General features: G+C 40.1%; 1 protein-coding gene across 1 annotated transcript; it reads left to right on the forward strand.

Annotated features, from left to right (window-relative positions):
* Positions 1-211: 211 nt before the first annotated feature.
* On the forward strand, positions 212-21,248 carry ndufv1 (NADH:ubiquinone oxidoreductase core subunit V1). Its single transcript, XM_061897492.1, has 11 exons — positions 212-321; positions 4,013-4,118; positions 4,214-4,296; positions 11,220-11,390; positions 11,461-11,644; positions 13,846-14,035; positions 14,103-14,315; positions 19,128-19,294; positions 20,476-20,557; positions 20,640-20,785; positions 21,023-21,248. The coding sequence occupies exons 1-11, from the start codon at positions 269-271 to the stop codon at positions 21,098-21,100; spliced, it is 1,473 nt and encodes a 490-aa protein (XP_061753476.1). The 5' UTR covers positions 212-268; the 3' UTR covers positions 21,101-21,248.
* The last annotated feature ends 814 nt before the right edge of the window (positions 21,249-22,062 follow it).

Raw genomic sequence — 22,062 nt, forward strand, 5'->3', positions numbered from 1 at the left:
TGGCAAATATTTATGTTGTAACACAGCGGCGATTGGCTCAAAATAAGGCTTTAAATAGCATCTGTTTAAAAATACCTGCTTTATTATTGAAGCTTTGTGTGTAGTGGAATGTACGTCAGGTCCCTCTAAACTTTTTAATTATAATAACATTTTTAAATTATAATAATATTTTAAAATAATAATTTAATTAATATTTTTTTAAATAAATAATTTTTAAAAATCCCTTCTGTCTCGTCGACAGAATGACATAAATGACTACTTCCGGTTTATGAACTACCACTTCCGGCTTGTGTCTCATAATCTCTGGACGACGAGCAGCAGGTATGTCTCTTGCTGGCTTGCTATCCAAACATATTTTTGTTTATTGTTTATACTTTAAATATTACAGGACAGTGTTAATATATTTGATGTAAATATTCACGTGTCGCTTGACGAACTCGTTTGTTTACTCGTGTGGTGTTACAAGGTGAACGGTTAGCCCAGCTAGCATCACAGGCTAAAGCTACCGTTTAGCTTTATTAGGTAACGTGGAGGTCACCACGTAAACATGTACTCATCAGAATACATTAATGAAGCAAACATAGTTCTTGGGAAGTTTAAAAATGTTTTTGACGTTTGCATAAGTTTAGGGTTGTGTGCGCTCACCTTGAGCTCTCCTGTTACGTGTGTCGTTACGACACAAGTTAGTTGTCAAATACAGGTCATAACACAATTTAGGAACAATATTTGCCACACCAATATATCAATAATATCATGTTATACCACGGTAAATCAAACTTCAAGTTTTAGGAGCAGTTTTAGGAAAATGAATATTTTGAATATGTTGAATGATGTTTTTGCGTTATAAACACCGTCTAAATTCATTAAATGGCGATCACAATATAGAGCAGGCGTGTCAAACTCAAATACAGAGTGGGCCAAAATTTTAAACTGAACAAAGCCGCGGGCCAAGGTTGAACAAATTAACCTTTTAATAGGGACCCAAACAAGTTTTGCATTGAACATTGAACAAGCAAGGCTTGTATAACTTTATAGTGACAAGCAAAATAGAGTTTCAAATTATAATAATAATAATAAAAAAATATCAATAGCATATCAAATAAAATGTAAATAAAAATTGGGGGGGGGGGTTGGAGTTTGGTGGTAGCGGGGGTGTATATTGTAGCTTCCTGGAAGAGTTAGTGCTTCAATGGGTTCTGGGTATTTTTTCTGTTGTTTATGTTCTGTTACGGTGCGGATGTTCTCCCAAAGTGTGTTTGTCATTCTTGTTTGGTGTGGGTTCAGAGTGTGGCGCATATTTGTAACAGTGTTAAAGTTGTTTATACAGCCACCCTCAGTGTGACCTGTATGGCTGTTGACCAAGTATGGCTCGCATTCACTTGTGTGTGTTAAAGCCGCATGTATTATGTAACTGTGCTGGCATGTTGTTTGTATGGCGGAAAAGCGGACGTGACGGTAGGCTGTAGAGGACACTAAAGGCAGTGCCTTCAAGACACACCCCCAATATTGTGTCCGGGTGAACTTTAACTCCTCCCACTGGATCTTTCCTAGTTACCGATAAACCTGACTAGGATATAAACCCAGTCCTCTTTGATTGGGAGATACCTGTTTTGACCACTCAGCCATCCTTGGTCTTCTTAAAGGGAAATTTTTGGCCCCAATGAAATTTTTAATTGAGAACCTGTCTCAGTAAACTATGATATAAAAGCTTTCCTAGTTACCGATTGAGCTGACTGGTATTTGAACCCAGTTCCTTTTGATTGGGAGCGAGCACTGAACTTCGGGACTCTCCCAGGAAAATCGTGAGGGTTAGCAAGTACGAGTATCAGCGGTGAATGCGGTGTTACAGAGGCCCCGCCGCTGAATATTACCGGCGGGCCAGCTCTAATCTTAATGTGATATTACCTCAAGGGCCAAATGACATTACACGGCGGGCCAGAGTTTGACACCCATGATATAGAGCCTGGGCTTCACGGTGGCAGAGGGGTTAGTGCGTCTGCCTCACAATATGAAGGTCCTGCAGTCCTGGGTTCAAATCCAGGCTCGGGATCTTTCTGTGTGGAGTTTGCATGTTCTCCCCGTGAATGCGTGGGTTCCCTCCGGGTACTCCGGCTTCCTCCCACTTCCAAAAACATGCACCTGGGGATAGGTTGATTGGCAACACTAAATTGGCCTTAGTGTGTGAATGTGAGTGTGAATGTTGTCTATCTGTGTTGGCCCTGCGATGAGGTGGCGACTTGTCCAGGGTGTGCCCCGCCTTCCGCCCGATTGTAGCTGAGATAGGCGCCAGCGCCCCCCGCGACCCCAAAAGGGAATAAGCGGTAGAAAATGGATGGATGGATGGATATAGAGCCTGGCAAACTCTGGCCCGCCGGCCAAATTTGGCCCGCCTTGTAATGTCATGTGGCCCTCGAGGCTATATCAAATTAAGATTAGAGCTGGCCCGCCGGTAGTATACAGCGGCGGTACCAATGTAACATTGCATTCACCGCTAATACTCGTACTTGCCAACCCTCCCGATTTTCCCGAGAGACTCCCGAACTTCAGTGCCCCTCCCGGAAATCTCCCGGGGCAGCCATTCTCCCGAATTTCTCCAGATTTCCACCCGGCCTTGAAGGCACTGCCTTAGCGTTCTCTACAACCTGACGTCACATCCGCTTTTCCTCCATACAAACAGCGCCCGGCCCAGTTACATAACATACGCGGCTTTTACACACACATAAGTGAATGCAACGCATACTCGATCAACAGCCATACAGGTCACACTGAGGGTGGCCGTATAAACAACTTTAACACTGTTACAAATATGCCCTACATTGTGAAACCACACCGAACAAGAATGACAAACACATTTCGCGAGAACACTCGCGTCATAACACAACATAAAAACAACAGAACAAAAACCCAGAACTCCTTGCAGCTCTAACTCTTCCGGGACGCTACAATATACACCCCGGCTACCACTAAACCCCGCCCCTCCACTTAAATTCTCCCCCCTATGTACCTCAGAACGCTGCAAATGGAAAAGAGGCATTCAATTTTTATTTAGATTTTATTTAATATACCATTGATGTTTTTTCGTTTGTTTTTTGAAAGTTACTTTTGTACTATTAAGTTGCTTGTTCCATATTCAGTGTTAAAGCAAATCAGTGTACCAAACTGAGCAATAATTAAGGTTTTATTCATGCATTTTCTCTTGCTATTTCAAGGCTTGAATATTTGATTAATTCATTATTGTTATTTTATCGTCAAATTCATTATTAGCCTGTGGAAAAAGTTTATTTTGATATGTACCTCAGAATACTGCAAATAGAAAATAGGCTTTCGATTTTCATAAAAATTTTATTTGATATGCCATTGATATTTTTTTAATTAATGTTATTATTTGAAACTCGATTTTGCATGTCACTATAAGGTTATATAAGCCTTGCTTGTTCAATAGTCAATACAAAACTTGTTTGGGTCCCTACTAAAAGGTTAACCTGCTCAACCTTGGCCCGCGGCTTGGTTCAGTTTTAAATTTTCGCCCACTCTGTATTTGAGTTTGACACCCCTGATATAGAGAGATGGTAAATAGTTCCAAAAAATTTAACAATTGTTCATTTAAATTGTTTTTCCAATTTAATGGAAATGTGATAAACCCATTAAAAACTAAAAATAGTAATTCAGTAGCGACTGCAACTCAGGTTATTGTATGTTTAGCATAGTCCTTTACATTTTATCAAGCTAGTAAAGATAGACAATGCAAAAAAACAAATTGAATAACAAAAACTATTTATCAAAGTATGTTTGAAAAAAATGTTCATATATGGAGTTCAAAACATTTTCACAATATATATAGTTAGAACCGAGGTTTGTATATTTTGGAGTACATGATCAAAAAAAACAACAACCTAGACTCACTTTAATAAGATTAGGATGCGTTAGTATAGTTTTGTATTGTGTCGAAAATATACAGCAACGTGAAGAGAAGTATTAAGACAATGTGTTCAACTGAATGTCCATTTTCAAGGATGCTGTCCCTGTCTCGAGCTGTCGTGAGCGGGGTGGCGCGCGCCCCGGCGGCTCTCAGTCAAGGCGTAGTGATGGGCATTGTGCGATTCAACAGCACCGCACAGGTAACTACTACTACTACTACTACTACTACTACTACTACTATAAAACTAAGATAACATTGTTAAGTGATGTTACAGTTGTTCATTAATGTTTCTAGAGTCCTCCTAACAAAACAACATATGGCCCTCTGGCGGATGAGGATAGAGTTTTCACCAACCTGTACGGCCGTCATGACTGGCGGTAAGATAAACATTTACTAATAAATGCCGCGCTGTATGCTTATTTGAAGCCATAATAGGATTTTATCATCTCAAGAACATAGCCAGAGAACGCCAATTTCTGTCTCAGGCCAACATGGAGGTGCTAATGCATGCTTTTATTTCAGACCAGTGGTCCCCAACCACCGGGCCGCAGAATATTTTTTATTTTTTTTTATTTTTTTTATTAAATCAACATAAAAAACACAATCTACACTTACAATTAGTGCACCAACCACAAAAACCTCCCTTTTTCATGGAAAAAACCTCCCTTTTTCAAGACAAAGGGGGAAAAAAAAAAAGAAAAGAAAAGGATCCCCCCCCCGGGCCGCACAACAAGCGTTGACCGGTCCGCGGATACAAAAAGGTTGGGGACCACTGGTTTAGACTATTGTAATGCCCTGCTCTCTGGCCTTCCCAAAAAGAACATCAGAATTCTACAATTACTACAAAACTCAGCTGCACGCGTGCTGACAAGGACCATAGGGTGGAAGCACATTACACAAGTTTTAAAGTCGCTGCTTTGGCTCCCCATCAGCTTCAGAGTTTAATTTACCGTAAAGTTATATTATTAGTCTTTAAATGTCTTAATGGCCTTGTGCATTCTTATCTATCTGACCTGCTTTTACCAAATCAACCCTCGTGGATCCTGAGGTCCTCTGGCATTGGCCTTTCAGCTTCACCGAATACCAGAACAAAGACCCACGGTGAGGCGACATTTAGCCACTATGGCCCCTAGCTGTGGAACAGTTCGCCAGAGAGCCTCAGGACTGCAGAGAGCGTTGAAACTTTTAAAGAAATGCCTAAGGCACACCTTTTTAATCAGGCTCTTCACTAATCATATTTTTTAAATAATTGTATTATGTTATGTATTTTTGCATGTGTTTTGTCGTGTTTTTTTACTATATATATATATATATATATATATATATATATATATATATATATATAGGGCAGCACGGTGGAGGAGGGGTTAATGCGTCTGCCTTATATAGGGACGGCGTGGCGCATTGGCAGAGTGGCCGTGCGCAACCCGAGCATCCCTGGTTCAATCCCCACCTAGTACCAACCTTGTCACGTCCGTTGTGTCCTGAGCAAGACACTTCACCCCTGCTCCTGATGGGTGCTGGTTAGCGCCTTGCATGGCAGCTCCTTCCATCAGTGTGTGAATGTGTGTGTGAATGGGTAAATGTGGAAGTAATGTCAAAGCGCTTTGAGTACCTTGAAGGTAGAAAAGTGCTATACAAGTACAACCCATTTATTTATCATTTATATATATATATATATATATATATACATATAGGGCAGTACGGTGGAGGAGGGGTTAATGCGTCTGCCTCACAATACGAAGGTCCTGGGTTCGATCCTGCGCTCGGGATCTTTCTGTGTGGAGTTTGCATGTTCTCCCCGTGACTGCGTGGTTTCCCTCCGGGTATTCCGGCTTCCTCCCACTTACAAAGACATGCATGTGGGGATAGGTTGATTGGCAACACTAAATTGGCCCTAGTGTGTGAATGTGAGTGTGAATGTTGTCTATCTGTGTAGGCCCTGCAATGAGGTGGCGAATTGTTCAGGGTGTACGCCGCCTTCCGCCCGATTGTAGCTGAGATAAGCTCCAGCACCCCCCGTGACCCCGAAGGGAATAAGCGGTAGAAAATGGTTAGATGGATGGATGTGTATGTATATATATATATATATATATATATATATATATACACACACACAGCCTTGTGAACCCTTACTTGGATTTCTACATATATTGTTCATGAAATGTGTTTTGATCTTCACCGAAGCCACAACAATAGACAAAAACAGTCTGCTTAAACTATCGTATTTTTTGGACTATAAGTCGCAGTTTTTTCCAGTTTGGCCGGGGTTGCGACTTATACTCAGGAGCGACTTATGTATGAAATTATTAACACGTTACTGTAAAATATCAAATAGTAATATTTAGCTCATTCAAGTAAGAGACTAGACGTATAAGATTTCATCGGATTTAGCGATTAGGAGTGACAGATTGTTTGGTGAACATATAGCATGTTCTATCCAAACAATAGCATGTTCTATATGTTCTAGTTATTTGAATGACTCTTACCATAATATGTTACGTTAACATACCAGGCACCTTTTCCATTCTTATTTATGCGTCATATAACGTACACTTATTCAGCCTGTTGTTCACTATTTTTATTTTATTTTCAATGGCCTTTCAAATGTCTATTCTTGGTGTTGGGTTTTATCAAATACATTTCCCACAAAAATGCGACTTATACTCCAGTGCAACTTATATATGTGTTTTCCTTTATTATCACGCATTTTCAGCAGGTGTGACTTTGACTCCGAAAAATACGGTATTACCGCACACAAAATGATAGGTTTTCATCTTTTCATTGAACATACAACCATCGGACTGTATAATACATATGTTTCTTCTTGACTGCACTTAATTGTAGAATATATTTATATTATCCACAGTGTTTCCCATGGGTCAGGCATCTATTTGTGGTGGTGTGGCCGGGGGTGGGGGGGCAGCGGCGGCGATGACTAAGAAGAATGCGGAGTTGGAATATAATTACAACACTTTATGTACATATCTATATACATATTTATATAATATTTACCTATTTATATAATATGTAACTACAAGCTCCATTCACAGACCCATTGCAGTCCCATTGCTTTTATGAGCGGTCGAGCGAGTCAAAAGCCGAAAAAAATAAAATTAAAATATTTTTTTATTTTTTTTATTTGTGGCGGCCGTAATTCTTTCGTGGCGGGCCGCCACAAATAAATGAATGTGTGGGAAACCCTGATCCATATATTATATATATAATATATGTTATATATTATTTATTATTATTATTGTCTATTGTGAGCGAACTGTGATGCTGAATTTCCCCCAGAGATCAACAAAGTACTTTCTATTCTATTCTATTCTATTCTAACATAAACACTCGCAGTGGAGGGTGGAATAAGTATGTGAACCCCTGGGCTAATGACTCTTCCTAGAGCTGACTGGAGCCAGGACACAAACAACATAGAGTCTAATCAATGTGACAAGATCATATGTGTTGGTTAAAGCTACCCTGCCCTATAAAAAGCACACCTTTTATGAGTGTACTTTTCTCAAGAAGCATTGCCTGAAGTGAACCATGCCTCGCACAAAAGAGCTCACAGAAGATCTACGATCAAGAATTGTTAACTTGCATAAAGCTAGAAAGTGTTACAAAACTACCTCTTAAAGCCTTGATGTCCATGTGTCTACGGTAAGACAGACTGTCTACAAATGGAGAAAGTTCAGCATTGTTGCTACTCTCCCTGGGCGTGGGGATGACTGTGAGAGCACAGCTAAGAATGCTCAGTGAGGTGAAGAAGAATCCTACAGTGTCAGCTAAAGACATACAGAAATCTATGGCACATGCTGACATTATTGTTGACAAATCTACAATCCGAAAGCATTAAACAAGAATGGAGTCATGGGAGGACACCAGTAAAGAAGCCACTGCTGTCAAAAAAAAATTGCTGCCCATTTGAAGTTTGCAAAAGAGGACCTGAATGTTCAACAGCACTACTGGCAAAATATTCTGTGGACAGATGAAACCAAAATTGACTTGTTTGGAAGGAACACACAACGCTATGTGTGGAGGAAAAAAGGCACAGCACACCAACATCAAAACATCATCCTAACGATGAAATATGGTGGAGGTGGCATTAGGGCTGGGCGATACATCAAATATACTCGATACATCACGGGTTTGTCTCTGGCGATATAGAAAATGACTATATCGTGATATTCGAGTATACATTCTCATGCAGTTGCTTTTAGCTGCTGGCATTACACTACAGGCTCTTCCTACTCTTTGTTGTCTCTCCTCACAGACATCAAGCGCACTTTCTTACATACGTGACATACTGTCACGTCATCCGTATACGCCCCTCGCGGAGCAGAGGTAGCAGCATGGGTAACATTAGCTGTGGTGCGAGTGGTAATACAAGAGAAAGAAGGTGCGAATCTGATAACAAATGGCGGAAGAATTAATTCCCAAGGAAAACAGCAGGGGGTCCATCGTCTGGCGGTGGTTTGGCTTCAAGTGGGAATATGTCGAACACACAACCGTAATTTATCAAGTGTGGTAGCTACAAAAAGTAGCATTGCTGCTTATATGTAGCATCATTTGAAAAGTCACCAGCTAGAAAATGAATAGTGTTTACTTTGCATGTCAGCATCTCAATTTGGTGCCACACAAACAAAATACAGAGGCAACCATTTCCACATCAACACCGTATGAAAAAAAAGTGAACATAAGGAGATAACGTTCGCAGCAACCTACCACATAGCGATTTGATTTCCTTTTATGCAGCTCATTTTTATTTGACAGTTATTGAAATATCTTGTGTGACATCATGCACAAAAGTGCACTTTATTTGTTTTAAACTATTGTTTATTTGTTTTAAACTATTGTAGTGGCGTTCTGCACTTTAATTTAGTGTTGTTTTGATATGTCATCTTAGTGACATGCACAAAAGTGCATTCATAGCTTGTTTTAAATGTCTGACAATCTTGCACTTTTTGTTTTGAAATGACATGAATGTTTGTGCCACTGCTTAATAACTGTTTAATAAATACACTTATAATATATACTATCTAAATATACTATCTCGGTATTTTTATGCATTATCGCGATATACGATATATATCTCGATATTTTGCCTTAGCCTTGAATGAACATCTGATGCATATAATCACAGCAGTATGATGATTCTATGTGCTACATTAAACATTCTTCTAAATACTGCATTAATATATGCTCATTTTAAATTTTCATGCAGAGGGAAATCACAACTAAGTCAATTTACCAAAACTGTATTTATTAAATACTCTTCATTCTCTCACGGGTGACTTTTTAAATGAAAGAACAAATTAGTAGTGCTGCTACCTTTTGTAGCAACACTTCTAATGCATACTTTGCATATTGCTGTTGTCCGCTGAATATCTTCTCGCTTGAAGCCAAACCACCGCCAGAGGATGGACCCCCTGCGGTTTTTTGGGGCATTCATTGTTCTTCCTCCATTTGTGATCAGTTTCGCACCTTCTCTCTCTTGTAATGTCACTCAACTCGCTCCGCTCCGCTGTGCTTGCGCCACCTGCCTCAGCTAACGTTAGCCATGCTGCTACCTCTCTGCTCGGCGAGAGCGTATGACGCTACACGCGTGACAGTATGTGACGTATGTAAGAAGGTGGGCTTGTTTTACGTCTCTGTGAGAAGGAGAGACGAGAAGGAGTGCGAAACGCCTGTAGTGTAATGCCCGCAGCTAAAAACAACTGTGTGAGAACGTATACTCGAATATCACGATATAGTAATTTTCCATATTGCACAGAGGCAAACCCGCGATATATCATTTGTATCGTTATATCGTCCAGTAAAATGGAAACAAAATCTGCTTAATTCAAGGCTAAGGCAAAATATCGAGATATATCAATCAATCAATCAATCAATGTTTATTTATATAGCCCCAAATCACAAATGTCTCAAAGGACTGCACAAATCATTACGACTACAACATCCTCGGAAGAACCCACAAAAGGGCAAGGAAAACTCACACCCAGTGGGCAGGGAGAATTCACATTCAGTGGGACGCCAGCGACAATGCTGACTATGAGAAACCTTGGAGAGGACCTCAGATGTGGGCAACCCCCCCCCCTCTAGGGGACCGAAAGCAATGGATGTCGAGCGGGTCTAACATGATACTGTGAAAGTTCAATCCATAGTGGCTCCAAGACAGCAGTGAGAGTCCCGTCCACAGGAAACCATCTCAAGCGGATCAGCAGCGTAGAGATGTCCCCAACCGATACAGGCGAGCGGTCCATCCTGGGTCCCGACGAGCGGTCCATCCTGGGTCTCGACTCTGGACAGTCAGTACTTCATCCATGGTCATCGGACCGGACCCCCTCCACAAGGGAGGGGGGGACATAGGAGAAAGAAAAGAAGCGGCAGATCAACTGGTCTAAAAAGGAGGTCTATTTAAAGGCTAGAGTATACAGATGAGTTTTAAGATGAGACTTAAATGCTTATATATTGTGTATCGTGACATGGCCTAAAAATATCGAGATATTACAAAAAGGCCATATCGCCCAGCCCTAGTTGGCATCATGGTTTGGGGCTGCTTTGCTTTCTCAAGGCCTGGAGGGATTACTTTCATCAATGGATTCCCAAGTTTATCAAGACATTTTTCAGGAAAACTGAAGACCAACTGTCCGGCAACTGGAGCTCATGAGGGACAACAACCCCAAGCATAAAAGTAAATCAACAACAGCATGACGAAAATACACCTTCTGGAGTGGCTCAGTCAGAGTCCTGACTTCAATCCGATTGAGATGCTGTGGCGTGAACCCAAGAGAGCGATTCACACCAGATATCCCAAGAATATTGCTGCACTGAAACAGTTTTGTAAAGAGTAATGGTTCAAAATTCCTCCTGACCGTTGTGCAGGTCTGATCTGCAACTACAGGAAACGTTTGGTTTGGGTTATTGCTGCCAAAAGGAAGGTTAACAAGTTGTTGAATCCAAAGGTTCACACACTTTTTCCATCCTGCACTGTCAGTGTTTAGATGTTGTGTTCAATAAAAAGATGAAAACATATATTTTTTTGTGCAGTATTAGTATTTGTGTATTAGTTTAAGCAGACTCCAGTGTGGATGCCTCAAAGGTGGCCTTTTACCTCAAATCTTCAGTGCCATGCCATGTTTTTTTTTGCCTTGTTATTGTCAATAGTGCTGTATGTGTGTTTGTTTTATTCCCCTCTTCTTTTATTGTTATTTTTTTGTTTGTTTAGTTTTCTGCAGCACTTTGTGCATGAAAAGTGCTATATAAACAAAGTTTGATTTGATTTGATGATGAACAACAGGTTAAATGGTGCCCTGAAGCGTGGCGACTGGTACAAGACTAAAGAAATCCTCCTGAAGGGAGTGGACTGGATCCTCAATGAGATCAAAGTGTCCGGCCTGCGTGGGAGAGGTGGAGCCGGTTTCCCCACTGGCATGAAGTGGAGCTTCATGAACAAGCCCAGCGATGGCAGGTTAGAACACACCCAGGTAGTCGTTACACCAAACTTTGCAGTTGGTCAATTGCTTCCTGCACCAAATCAGGCCAAAGTATCTGGTGGTAAACGCAGACGAGGGCGAGCCTGGCACGTGCAAGGACAGGGAGATCATGAGGAATGACCCCCACAAGCTGGTAGAGGGCTGCCTGGTCGCCGGGAGCGCCATGGGGGCTCGAGCCGCCTACATCTACATCCGTGGGGAGTTCTACAACGAGTCGTCCAACCTACAGGTATGACGCACACTACAGTAATAAGCCTGTTTGTTAATATCTCCCACTGAGCAGCATTGATTCTCGGGAGTCCTTGATTGTTTGTTTTTTTTGTACAAAATTGCGATAACGTTTAGATTTGCCATTTTTATATGTTACACATAAAAAAATGCATTACACTGCAAATATAACAAGTGAAGAAATACATGTTACTTTTAGACTGTCGATATATTTTTGTTTCAAGGTGCCACACAATAGAACAATATGGAATAATTGACATTATAAATATTTGGTTTTATGCTGACAAACTCAGAGCTTTTGTCTACATCTTTCCCTTAAACTGAAGAAATAATCGATAAAAACTTTACAGTGTTTATAATGTAATGTAATCATAATATATAATGATAATAACACATTTTTATTGTTTATTACTCTTGTATTGTTTACTATTGTGTAATTAGAAAGTAAATAACGATCTTAAATAAATTAAAAAACAAAAAATAAATGGACTCATTTCTTTAAGCAAAAATGTAACTGAAATAAATATTGAACATCTGACAGTGCACTTTTTTTCCGATCTGGAAAAAGGAAGTCATCCATCACGGGATCACAACGGCATTTTCATTCATTCGATCGTTCGAGTTGATGGGCTCATATCGTCCATCCGATTTGCAGCTGAAATTTTCCCACAATGAGACATTTGGCTTTGTAATCTTATTTTTTTTCATTTATAATTTGTATTACATTGTGACACTTCTCACTGGTGAGTCGCAAGTCTCTCTGTACTTTGAGTGTTGGCGGCGGTGCCCCGCTCTAGTCCCCGCTGAAACAAATATTGTGAATAGCTGAAAAGAAGTGTCACTCTTGCAGTTTGTTCATAGTTAACCCAAAATTAACCACGATTAATCGCAGATAAACATAATTTGTCATCATTAATAAGTGCACCCTAGACAGAGATTTTCAAGATTTTATTACCATGATTGGACAATAAGTTTACTGCTAATGAAATGTTTTAAACAATGGGCTTTTTTTTTTAAACATCTCAACACAAAATGGACATAAACATGCTTTTAATGACATTTTAGAAAAATTACCTGCAGTGTGTTGATGTCCTGCAGATTTTGTATTCCATAGAAATACAGAATTTGTATTCCTTCTTTAGAAACACTTGCATTCAGAGGGGTAGTCACACCATGTTTAGTGCATGTTTCATGCATTAAAAGTACTAAGTGTGAATTGTTAGCATAATGGTTTGATTGTCAAAGAAGTCCGGTAATGTAAAATGTGATAGTTCTATGAATAAATGCTTCTGATATTCTGTAAATGTCATGTTGTACATGTTAATCATATTTGTTTTGCTGCATGAAAATGTTTTAACCTTCTCTATTTATAAATATTGTGTGATATTCTGCTTGATAAACATTCCGTAATTGAGGACTATTAATCAGAGCATGTTGTAAAATAATACTTTATTTCAATCTGCCACAAAATGTCATCGGCTTCTACAGTATACTCCTTAAGTGATGTACGAACAAATATGTAGTAGAAATAGCACAGATTACATGAAAACATATTTGACATTCAAAGCATGATTGTAATTTAATATTTTTTTAATTTTGTTACTGTAGCAGCAGTGATGCTGGTATGTGTGAGAAGGTGTCTTGACATCTTTTGACGACAAGATTAAAAAAATATAAAGACTTCCAGCCTAATGATTGCCTTCACCCTGTCTTTACTGTCAGTTGAGCTTTCCCCCCATCTTACCAAATCTGGAAAAAAATAGGATTTTTACTGCTTTAGTAAAATGGGGCAGAGAGATTTGGTTAATTCTTAAAGCTCGATAAAAAAGTTGTATTGAGACACTCCTATTTGAAATAAATGTAAATATTACATGTTATCAGGAATGTGTTTGTTACTACATTACATAAATATTTACATTTCATATATTTATGTATAAAATGTTAATGAAAGTTTTTGGTTGTCTTTTTGTGAGTTTTATTAGAAAAATTGGTCAATCCCTACTACCTGTAATGTTAGCTGCCTCTTGTTAGCAGTTTTTCACCGTTTAGAACGCACTGAAAAGATGGGCAAAAGTCCAAAAAAGTGCAGTTTTCCTTTAACTACAGTACGTAATTTAGTAATGTCAAATATTTATTTTAGCTTCCTGGACCTAATGACACAAGGTCAGATTTTTTAATGTACACTCCATTGACCCCATGTAGGTGGCCATCAATGAGGCTTATGCCGCTGGGCTCATTGGTAAGAACGCCTGTGGATCGGGCTACGACTTCGATGTCTTTGTGATGCGCGGCGCCGGAGCCTACATCTGTGGCGAGGAGACCGCGCTCATTGAGTCGCTGGAGGGCAAGCAGGGGAAGCCCCGCCTTAAGCCTCCATTCCCTGCAGATGTTGGTGAGACATTAGAATATCAGGTATTGATTTCGAACCCTGCACTCAATGAACTCTTCCCGTCGCTAAGGTGTCTTCGGTTGTCCAACAACTGTGGCCAACGTGGAAACCGTGGCCGTGGCGCCCACCATCTGCCGCCGTGGAGGCTCGTGGTTTCTCGGTTTTGGACGAGAAAGAAATTCTGGCACCAAACTTTTTAACATCTCTGGCCATGTCAACCACCCCTGCACCGTGGAAGAAGAGATGTCCATCCCTCTGAAAGATCTTATCGAGCGGCACGCAGGTACAACAGACTGCACAGTGCTCGGTGGCCAAGCACTGCCATGAAAAATCTGGAAAAGGGTAGAATTATAAAACAACTCATTATGTAGTATTCATTCTTTCCTGAGATTTAGTGTCCTCGACAGTGGACATTTATCCTTGATCAAAATTACACATTTGTTTCTACAGAATATAATGGCCAGCCACATTTATTTACTCAACTTGCTGGCACCCAATAATATTTAGATGTGTATTGTATTTTTGTAAATTTTTATTTAGAAATAATATTCAAGTAATGAATGATTACAATAACATAGACTTGTGGCGATTAATTAGATAAACTATTATTTAGGTTTTTTTCAGAGCAGAAGTCACTATTTTAGGAAGTACCACATTTTATCGCACATTTTGAGGTCTAACTAAACCTTTGATTCTTAACCATTGGGCCCATTGTTCAGGGTTGTGTATAAAGAGAGTATTGTCAACTAAACAACAATCGCCATGACTGCTACCGAGGACGTGTGTAGCTGTGCCCGGATGCATCCAATTGCTGTTCTTTTGACGTTGGTTTTTCTGATGAAAGAAATCAAAATAGTATGTCTATATAGACAGCTCATAAACTTACAATAAAACATGCTTTTATTTCGTAAAAGTATAATTTTGCAGCCATATTTGACGCACTCCGCTGCTGCAGTCCAACACGCACCCGACAGCGCAATAAACTTAAAAAAATACACAGAACGACCAAACAAATAAGGTATCACTCTCATTTTGCCAAAATCATTTGCTTTGGACCAACATTCAATCACAGAGAAATTGTGACTTGTGTGCGAAGTTTGTCAACCGTGGTGGCTGCCTCCAATGTAGAACACCCAAATTGTGGTTTATTTTACTATTTCAATGTTTGTCTATTTGTATTTGTGTTTGAATTTCTCTTCTAGTAAATTGTATAATTTTAGTATTACTGAGATTCAAAGATATAGTCTTTTTGTTTTTTCAAACCCTGCACAATACGCTGTAGTCCAGGGGTCACCAACCCGTTGATCTTTGGGACCTTACCGGTCGAAGTATTAATAAGACATCAGTGACACTCCCACCCGGAGAATGACCAACAGTCCTGCAAACAGGCACGCCTTTTAACCTCTGCCTCGCTCTCTTCAGGCTTAGATCCAGCCGCTCTCGACACCGCGGCCACAACCCCAGAGCACAGCTGCGCGCCACACCCGCTCGTCTTGCAAACGTGCATTGCATGACGTGCTCATAAATAATCACACTGCCACAATGACTGAATGTCTGACTGTTGCAACAAATTAGACAAACCAACATTAAACAACTCTTCCCTCAGCCACAAGTTCATGACCATCATAGCTCACCTGCGAAGGGAAGCATACTCTGTGAACATTGCACCAAAGTATGGATTTTGTGTGGATTTATTGTGAATAGAAACTGAACACTGACATGTGCAAAGACGGTAATATATGATAAAACAAGGCGACAGCTAAAAAGGACTTCCCCCGTTAGTCCCCTCTTTTATCAAAGGAAAAACTCGCCTAGCTGATTTGATTAATTTCGGTGCTGATGTAAAAACCATGTGACTCGTGTCCCATATTTGACCAGAACAAATACTATGGTACTAAGACTATATTGGCCGTAAACAGGTAGCTTCTACAGCACGGGTGCCCAAACTTCGGCACAAGGGGCCGTCTGTGGCCCGTGACTCGATTGTCATTGGCCCTATAGGCACATTACAAAACACAACAACAGCAAAATTGTGAAAACAGCAATAAACACAATGAGGAAAAAGCCAAAATGTTAAAACTAGCCAATATCAACGACACAAAGCTTTTTCTTTAAAAAAAACAAAAAATAAATAAGAATTTAAACCACATATATCCTTCCATCCATTCATTTTCTACCGCTCGTCCCTTTTGGGGTCGTGGGGGTACTGGAGCCCATCCCAGCTGCATTCGGACGGAATACGGTGTACACCTTCGACAAGTTGCCACCTCATCACAGGGCTAACACAGAGAGACGGGCGGACAGACAGACAGACCGACAGACAACATTCACAGTTTAGGGCCAATTTTGTGTTGCCAATAGACCTATCCACTGGTGCAGGTCTTTGAAGGTGGGAGGAGACTGGAACCCACGCAGTCACAGGAAGAACATGCAAATATATAAATGTGTGTGTGTGTATATATATATATATATATATATATATATATATATATATATATATATATATATATATATATAGAGTGGGGCAAAAAAGTATTTAGTCCTCCTACTTAAAATGATGACAAAAGTCTGTTCTTTTCATCATAGGTACACTTCAACTGTGAGAGACAGAATGTGAAAAAAACATCCAGGAATTCACATTGTAGGAATTTTAAAGAATTTATTTGTAAATTATGGTGGAAAATAAGTATTTGGTCACTTCAAACAAGGAAGATCTCTGGCTCTCACAGACCTGTAACTTCTTTTTTAAGAAGCTCTTCTGTCCTCCACTCGTTACCTGTATTAATGGCACTTGTTTGAACTTGTTATCTGTATAAAAGACACCTGTCCCCAGCCTGAAACAGTCAGACTCCAAACTCCACTATGGCCAAGACCAAAGAGCTGTCAATGGACACCAGGAAAAGAATTGTAGACCTGCACCAGACTGGGAAGAGTGAATCTACAATAAGCAAGCAGCTTGGTGTGAAAAAATCCACTGTGGGAGCAATAATCAGAAAATGGAAGACATACAAGACCACTGATAATCTCCCTCGATCTGGGGCTCCACGCAAGATCTCATCCCGTGGGGTCAAAATGATCATGAGAACGGTGAGCAAAAATCACAGAACCACACGGAGGGACCTGGTGAATGACCTGCAGAGAGCTGGGACCAAAGAAACAAAAGTTATCATCAGTAACACTACGCCGACTGGGAATCAAATCCAGCAGAGCCAGACGTGTCCCCCTGACAGGCCCGTCTGAAGTTTGCCAGAGAGCACATGGATGATACAGCAGAGGATCGGGAGAATGTCATGTGGTCAGATGAAACCAAAATAGAACTTTTTAGTATAAACTCAACTTGTCGTGTTTGGAGGAAGAAGAATACTGAGTTGCATCCCAAGAACACCATACCTACTGTGAAGCATGGGGGTGGAAACATCATGCTTTGGGGCTGTTTTTCTGCTAAGGGGACAGGGCGTGTTAAGTAAAGAATGAATGGGGCCATGTATTGTGAGATTTTGAGCCAAAACCTCCTTCCATCAATGGGAGCTTTGAATGGTTGACCAAATAATTATTTTCCACCATAATTTACAAATAAATTATTTAAAATTCCTACATTGTGAATTCCTGGATTTTTTTTTCACATTCTGTCTCTCACAGTTGAAGTGTACCTATGATGAAAATTACAGACCTCTGTCATCATTTTAAGTGGGAGAACGTGCACAATCGGTGGCTGACTAAATACTTTTTTGCCCCACTGTAGCTGACAATGATGGCACTCATTGCCTGGAGCCTCCTGTCGACATCTCCTTTGACTGCGGCTTGGATGATGTTGGACACGTCCTCATCAAAATGCAGCCACTCGTCTGTTTGCTTGTAATTGTATGTAAATTTATTTGTCATCAGTTTTAATGAGTTTCTTCTTTTGCAGTATATTTGATAAGTATTTTTGTTAATTATTTAGCCTTGTTAAAAACCTTTGTGATTAGCTCATGGTTTCATATAATTTGACATGGTTTATTCTGTTAAACTTTAAGTAGGTTAAATATAATTGATTACTATTAAAATCAAGAGAAAGATTACTAATCCAGTGTTAATATTTAAGTAGGATTGACAGATTGATAGCTCTTTTTCTATTCTTTTTCTGGAAAAAGTGGGACCCAGAGGTCAAAAAGTTCAAGAATCCCTAAAATAAACTGTCAGAACAAATATGCATGTAGTTGTGCTTCAAATATGAGATGGATAACCTTTATTGTTACAACACAGAAATTCAACAGGCTCTAAAAGAATATAAAGGGCAGAACAATAAGATAGGAAACATAAACATGTAAGAAATCATAGACACAAAACGTACAGGATATAAGAGATTATGTAGCAGTGTCCATTTCTTTTTTTTTTTTTAAGTGATGATGGCAGTGGGAATGAGTGTTTTTTTTTTTTTTTACATATTTTTTTCCGAGTAAGTGGACTTTAAATTGGTAGTGGGTGTGTGTGGGGTCCTGAATGATGGAGGTGGTTGTGTGTGTAAAGCTCTGTTAAGAGGTATGGGAGAATCCAATTACTGTTTTATTATGGGAATGTTTTGTTTTATGTTTGATGTTGAGTTGTACCAGGAAGCTTTACTCCCTAACTGGTTCTGTGATGGAGGTCTTATCTCAAACCATCGTTTCCCATTGAAATCAATGAAATTGGTGCTTGGCCCACCAAAACTGCATCATTTTAACATGTGACATGTATTTTAAAAATAAAAACTAACTTTTAGATAATAAATATTGGGTAAAAAAACAATACAAGAACAGGTAGTTTCATGAATTAATGTGATAATAATGTACAGCATTTACTTCTACATTATCTCCTTTATATACCTACCTACCTATATATGCTCTACCAACCAGTATAGCTCGATTGGTAGAACGGCCGTGCCAGCAACTTGAGGGTTTCAGGTTCGATCCCCGCTACCGCATGCTCCCAGTGCCACCCACACTGGTTTAAATGTAACGTAGCTATTGGGTTTCACTATGTATAGTGCTTTGAGTCACTAGAGAAAAGCGCTATATAAAACAAATGGTTGAATTGAGTGTGCACACTAACTGAATGCAAACATGTATTTTGACAGGTGGCGTCCGCGGCGGTTGGGACAACCTCCTCGCCGTCATCCCTGGCGGTTCCTCGACACCCCTCATTCCCAAGACGGTGTGCGAAGAGGTGCTGATGGACTTTGACGGCCTCGTCCAGGCTCAGACTGGCCTGGGCACGGCAGCGGTGATCGTCATGGACAAATCCGTATGTTTACATTCACACTCAGTCTCAAAGGCCTACTGAAATTAGATTTTCTTATTTAAACGGGGATAGCAGGTCCATTCTATGTGTCATACTTGATCATTTCGCGATATTGCCATATTTTTGCTGAAAAGATTTAGTAGAGAACATCCACGATAAAGTTCGCAACTTTTGGTGCTGATAAAAAAGCCTCGCCTTTACCGGAAGTCGCAGACGATGACGTCATAAGGGTGAGGGCTCCTCACGTCCTCACATTGTTTTTAATGGGAGCCTCCAGCAGCAAGAGCTATTCGGACCGGGAAAACGACAATTTCCCCATTAATTTGAGCGAGGATGAAAGATTCGTGGATGATGATCTTGATAGCGAAGGACTAGAATTTTTTTAAAATAAAATATAAAGTTAAAAAAATTAAAAATGCGATTGCATTGGGACGGATTCAAATGTTTTTAGACACATTTACTAGGATAATTCTGGGAAATTCCTTATCTTTCTATTGGGTTGCTAGTGTTTTAGTGAGATTTAATAGTACCTGATAGTCGAAGGGGTGTGTCCCTGGGTGTCTTGAGGCCAGTGTCTGAGGGAAGTTGACAGCAGCTGCATGAACGGCGCAAACTCCACAGATCTCCGGTAAGACGCGACTTTTTAACACAATTTTCTCACCGAAACCTGCCGGTTGACAAGTGGTCGGGATCCATGTTCGCTTGACCGCTCTGATCCATAGTAAAGCTTCACCTCTGGGAATTTTAAACAAGGAATCACCGTGTGTTTGTGTGGCTAAAGGCTAAAGCACCCCAACTCCATCTTTCTACTTTGACTTCTCCATTATTAATTGAACAAATTGCAAAAGATTCAGCAACACAGATGTCCAGAATACTGTTTAATTGCGCGATGAAAAGAGACGACTTTTAGCCGCAAATAGTGCTGCGCTAATATTTCCTGACAGTCCGTGACCTCACGCGCACGCGTCATCATTCCGCGACGTTTTCAACAAGAAACTACGCGGGAAATTTAAAATTGCAATTTAGTAAACTAAAAAGGCCGTATTGGCATGTGTTGCAATGTTAATATTTCATCATTGATATAAAAACTATCAGACTGCGTGGTCGGTAGTTGTGGGTTTCATTAGGCCTTTAAAATGACATCCCATTCAAACTTTTCCCCCTGGGGTGGGCATGTTTTGCAGACTGACATCATCAGAGCCATCGCACGTCTGATTGAGTTCTATAAGCATGAGAGTTGTGGCCAGTGCACACCCTGCAGAGAAGGTTGGTGCTTTTAATTTTATTTGTACATTACTGCACGTACTGTAATGCAACCATCTTTACTCGTATTTGTTGTTGTGTGAAGGGGTGGACTGGATGAACAATATGATGTGGCGTTTTGTGCGCGGTGATGCACGTGCAGCGGAGATCGACATGATCTGGGAGATCAGCAAGCAGATCGAAGGACACACGATCTGCGCCCTGGGAGACGGCGCTGCATGGCCCGTGCAGGTAAACAAAAACATTGAGCATCACTGCGTGTGGAACTGACCTTTTCTCATACAACCAAGTGACCTTTGATTGTTGAAAAGCTTTTCTCCACCAATAATACAGTTTTCCATTGCATGTTTACTTTCAGTCTCAAAGCAGGTGCCGACTTGACCAATTTACACCTTTTAAACACCCTTATGCAGTGTGCCCTTTTGACGGATTATAATGCTCCTATTTGATTTGTTTGTCTTCTCCCAGGGATTGATCAGACACTTCAGGCCCGTAATGGAAAACCGAATTACTGAATTCAAGCAGCAGCAGCAGGCGAGCGTTTAAAAGGATGTTTCATCGTCCTCTGCTTCATCATTGCTTGAACCTCATGCTTGTTTCAGTCACACAATATTTAAAAAGAAATAACTTGCATATTTTTTGTCTCCTCACCTTGTGTGATATGAAAATATTAATAAAATTGTATTGAACCATATATTCAATTTTGGCGTCTTGTAAATATGATGAGTTCATTTTTTGGTATTGTTTTTTGGGCATTCTTAACAAGTGTAATGTAAGAACATCACGTTTACACATGTATTCAAATCGTCCAAAATGGCATAGTAGGAAGCAGAGCATATATCGTCCTGTTCAGGTGATTTTTTTTTTTTTTTTTAAATCGGTCTGGAACTTCAGGTGTAAAGGAGCACCAATTTACAGAGCATAGAAAAAAGGCAAAATAACAATTAAACATTAAAGGCCTACTGACACCCACTACTGCCCACCACGCAGTCCGATAGTTTATATATCAGTGATGAAATATTAACATTGCAACACATGCCAATACAGCCTTTTTAGTTTACTGAATTGCAATTTTAAATTTCCCGCAAGTTTCTTGTTGAAAACGTAGCTGAAGTTGTCTGCTTTAACCGCATAATTACACAGTATTCTAGACATCTAATGGAGACTATAAAGAAAAATGCTGTGGTGGAAAGCTGTGGATTGCAGCTGTCTTTAGCACCGAGACACAGCCGCTGTTTCTTTGTTGTGAAGCAGAGCGGTCAAACAATCATGTTTTCTCTACGTCAACCAGCATGTTTTTGAATGGGGAAATTGTGATATATATCTTACGGAAATCATCATTGGATTATTCGTCATCCTGCAGCAGCTGTCAAAAAAAGCAGCTGTGAGCTTGACTCCTCGGCTTCTCTCTGAGACACTGCGTGTTCACCGCAGCCATCCGACCTCGAGGTATGTCTTTACACTCTCACTAAAACACTATTAAAACAAAAAGCAGATAAGGGATTTTC

Source organism: Nerophis ophidion, linkage group LG04 (assembly GCF_033978795.1).
Source record: "Nerophis ophidion isolate RoL-2023_Sa linkage group LG04, RoL_Noph_v1.0, whole genome shotgun sequence".
Lineage (NCBI taxonomy): Eukaryota > Metazoa > Chordata > Actinopteri > Syngnathiformes > Syngnathidae > Nerophis > Nerophis ophidion.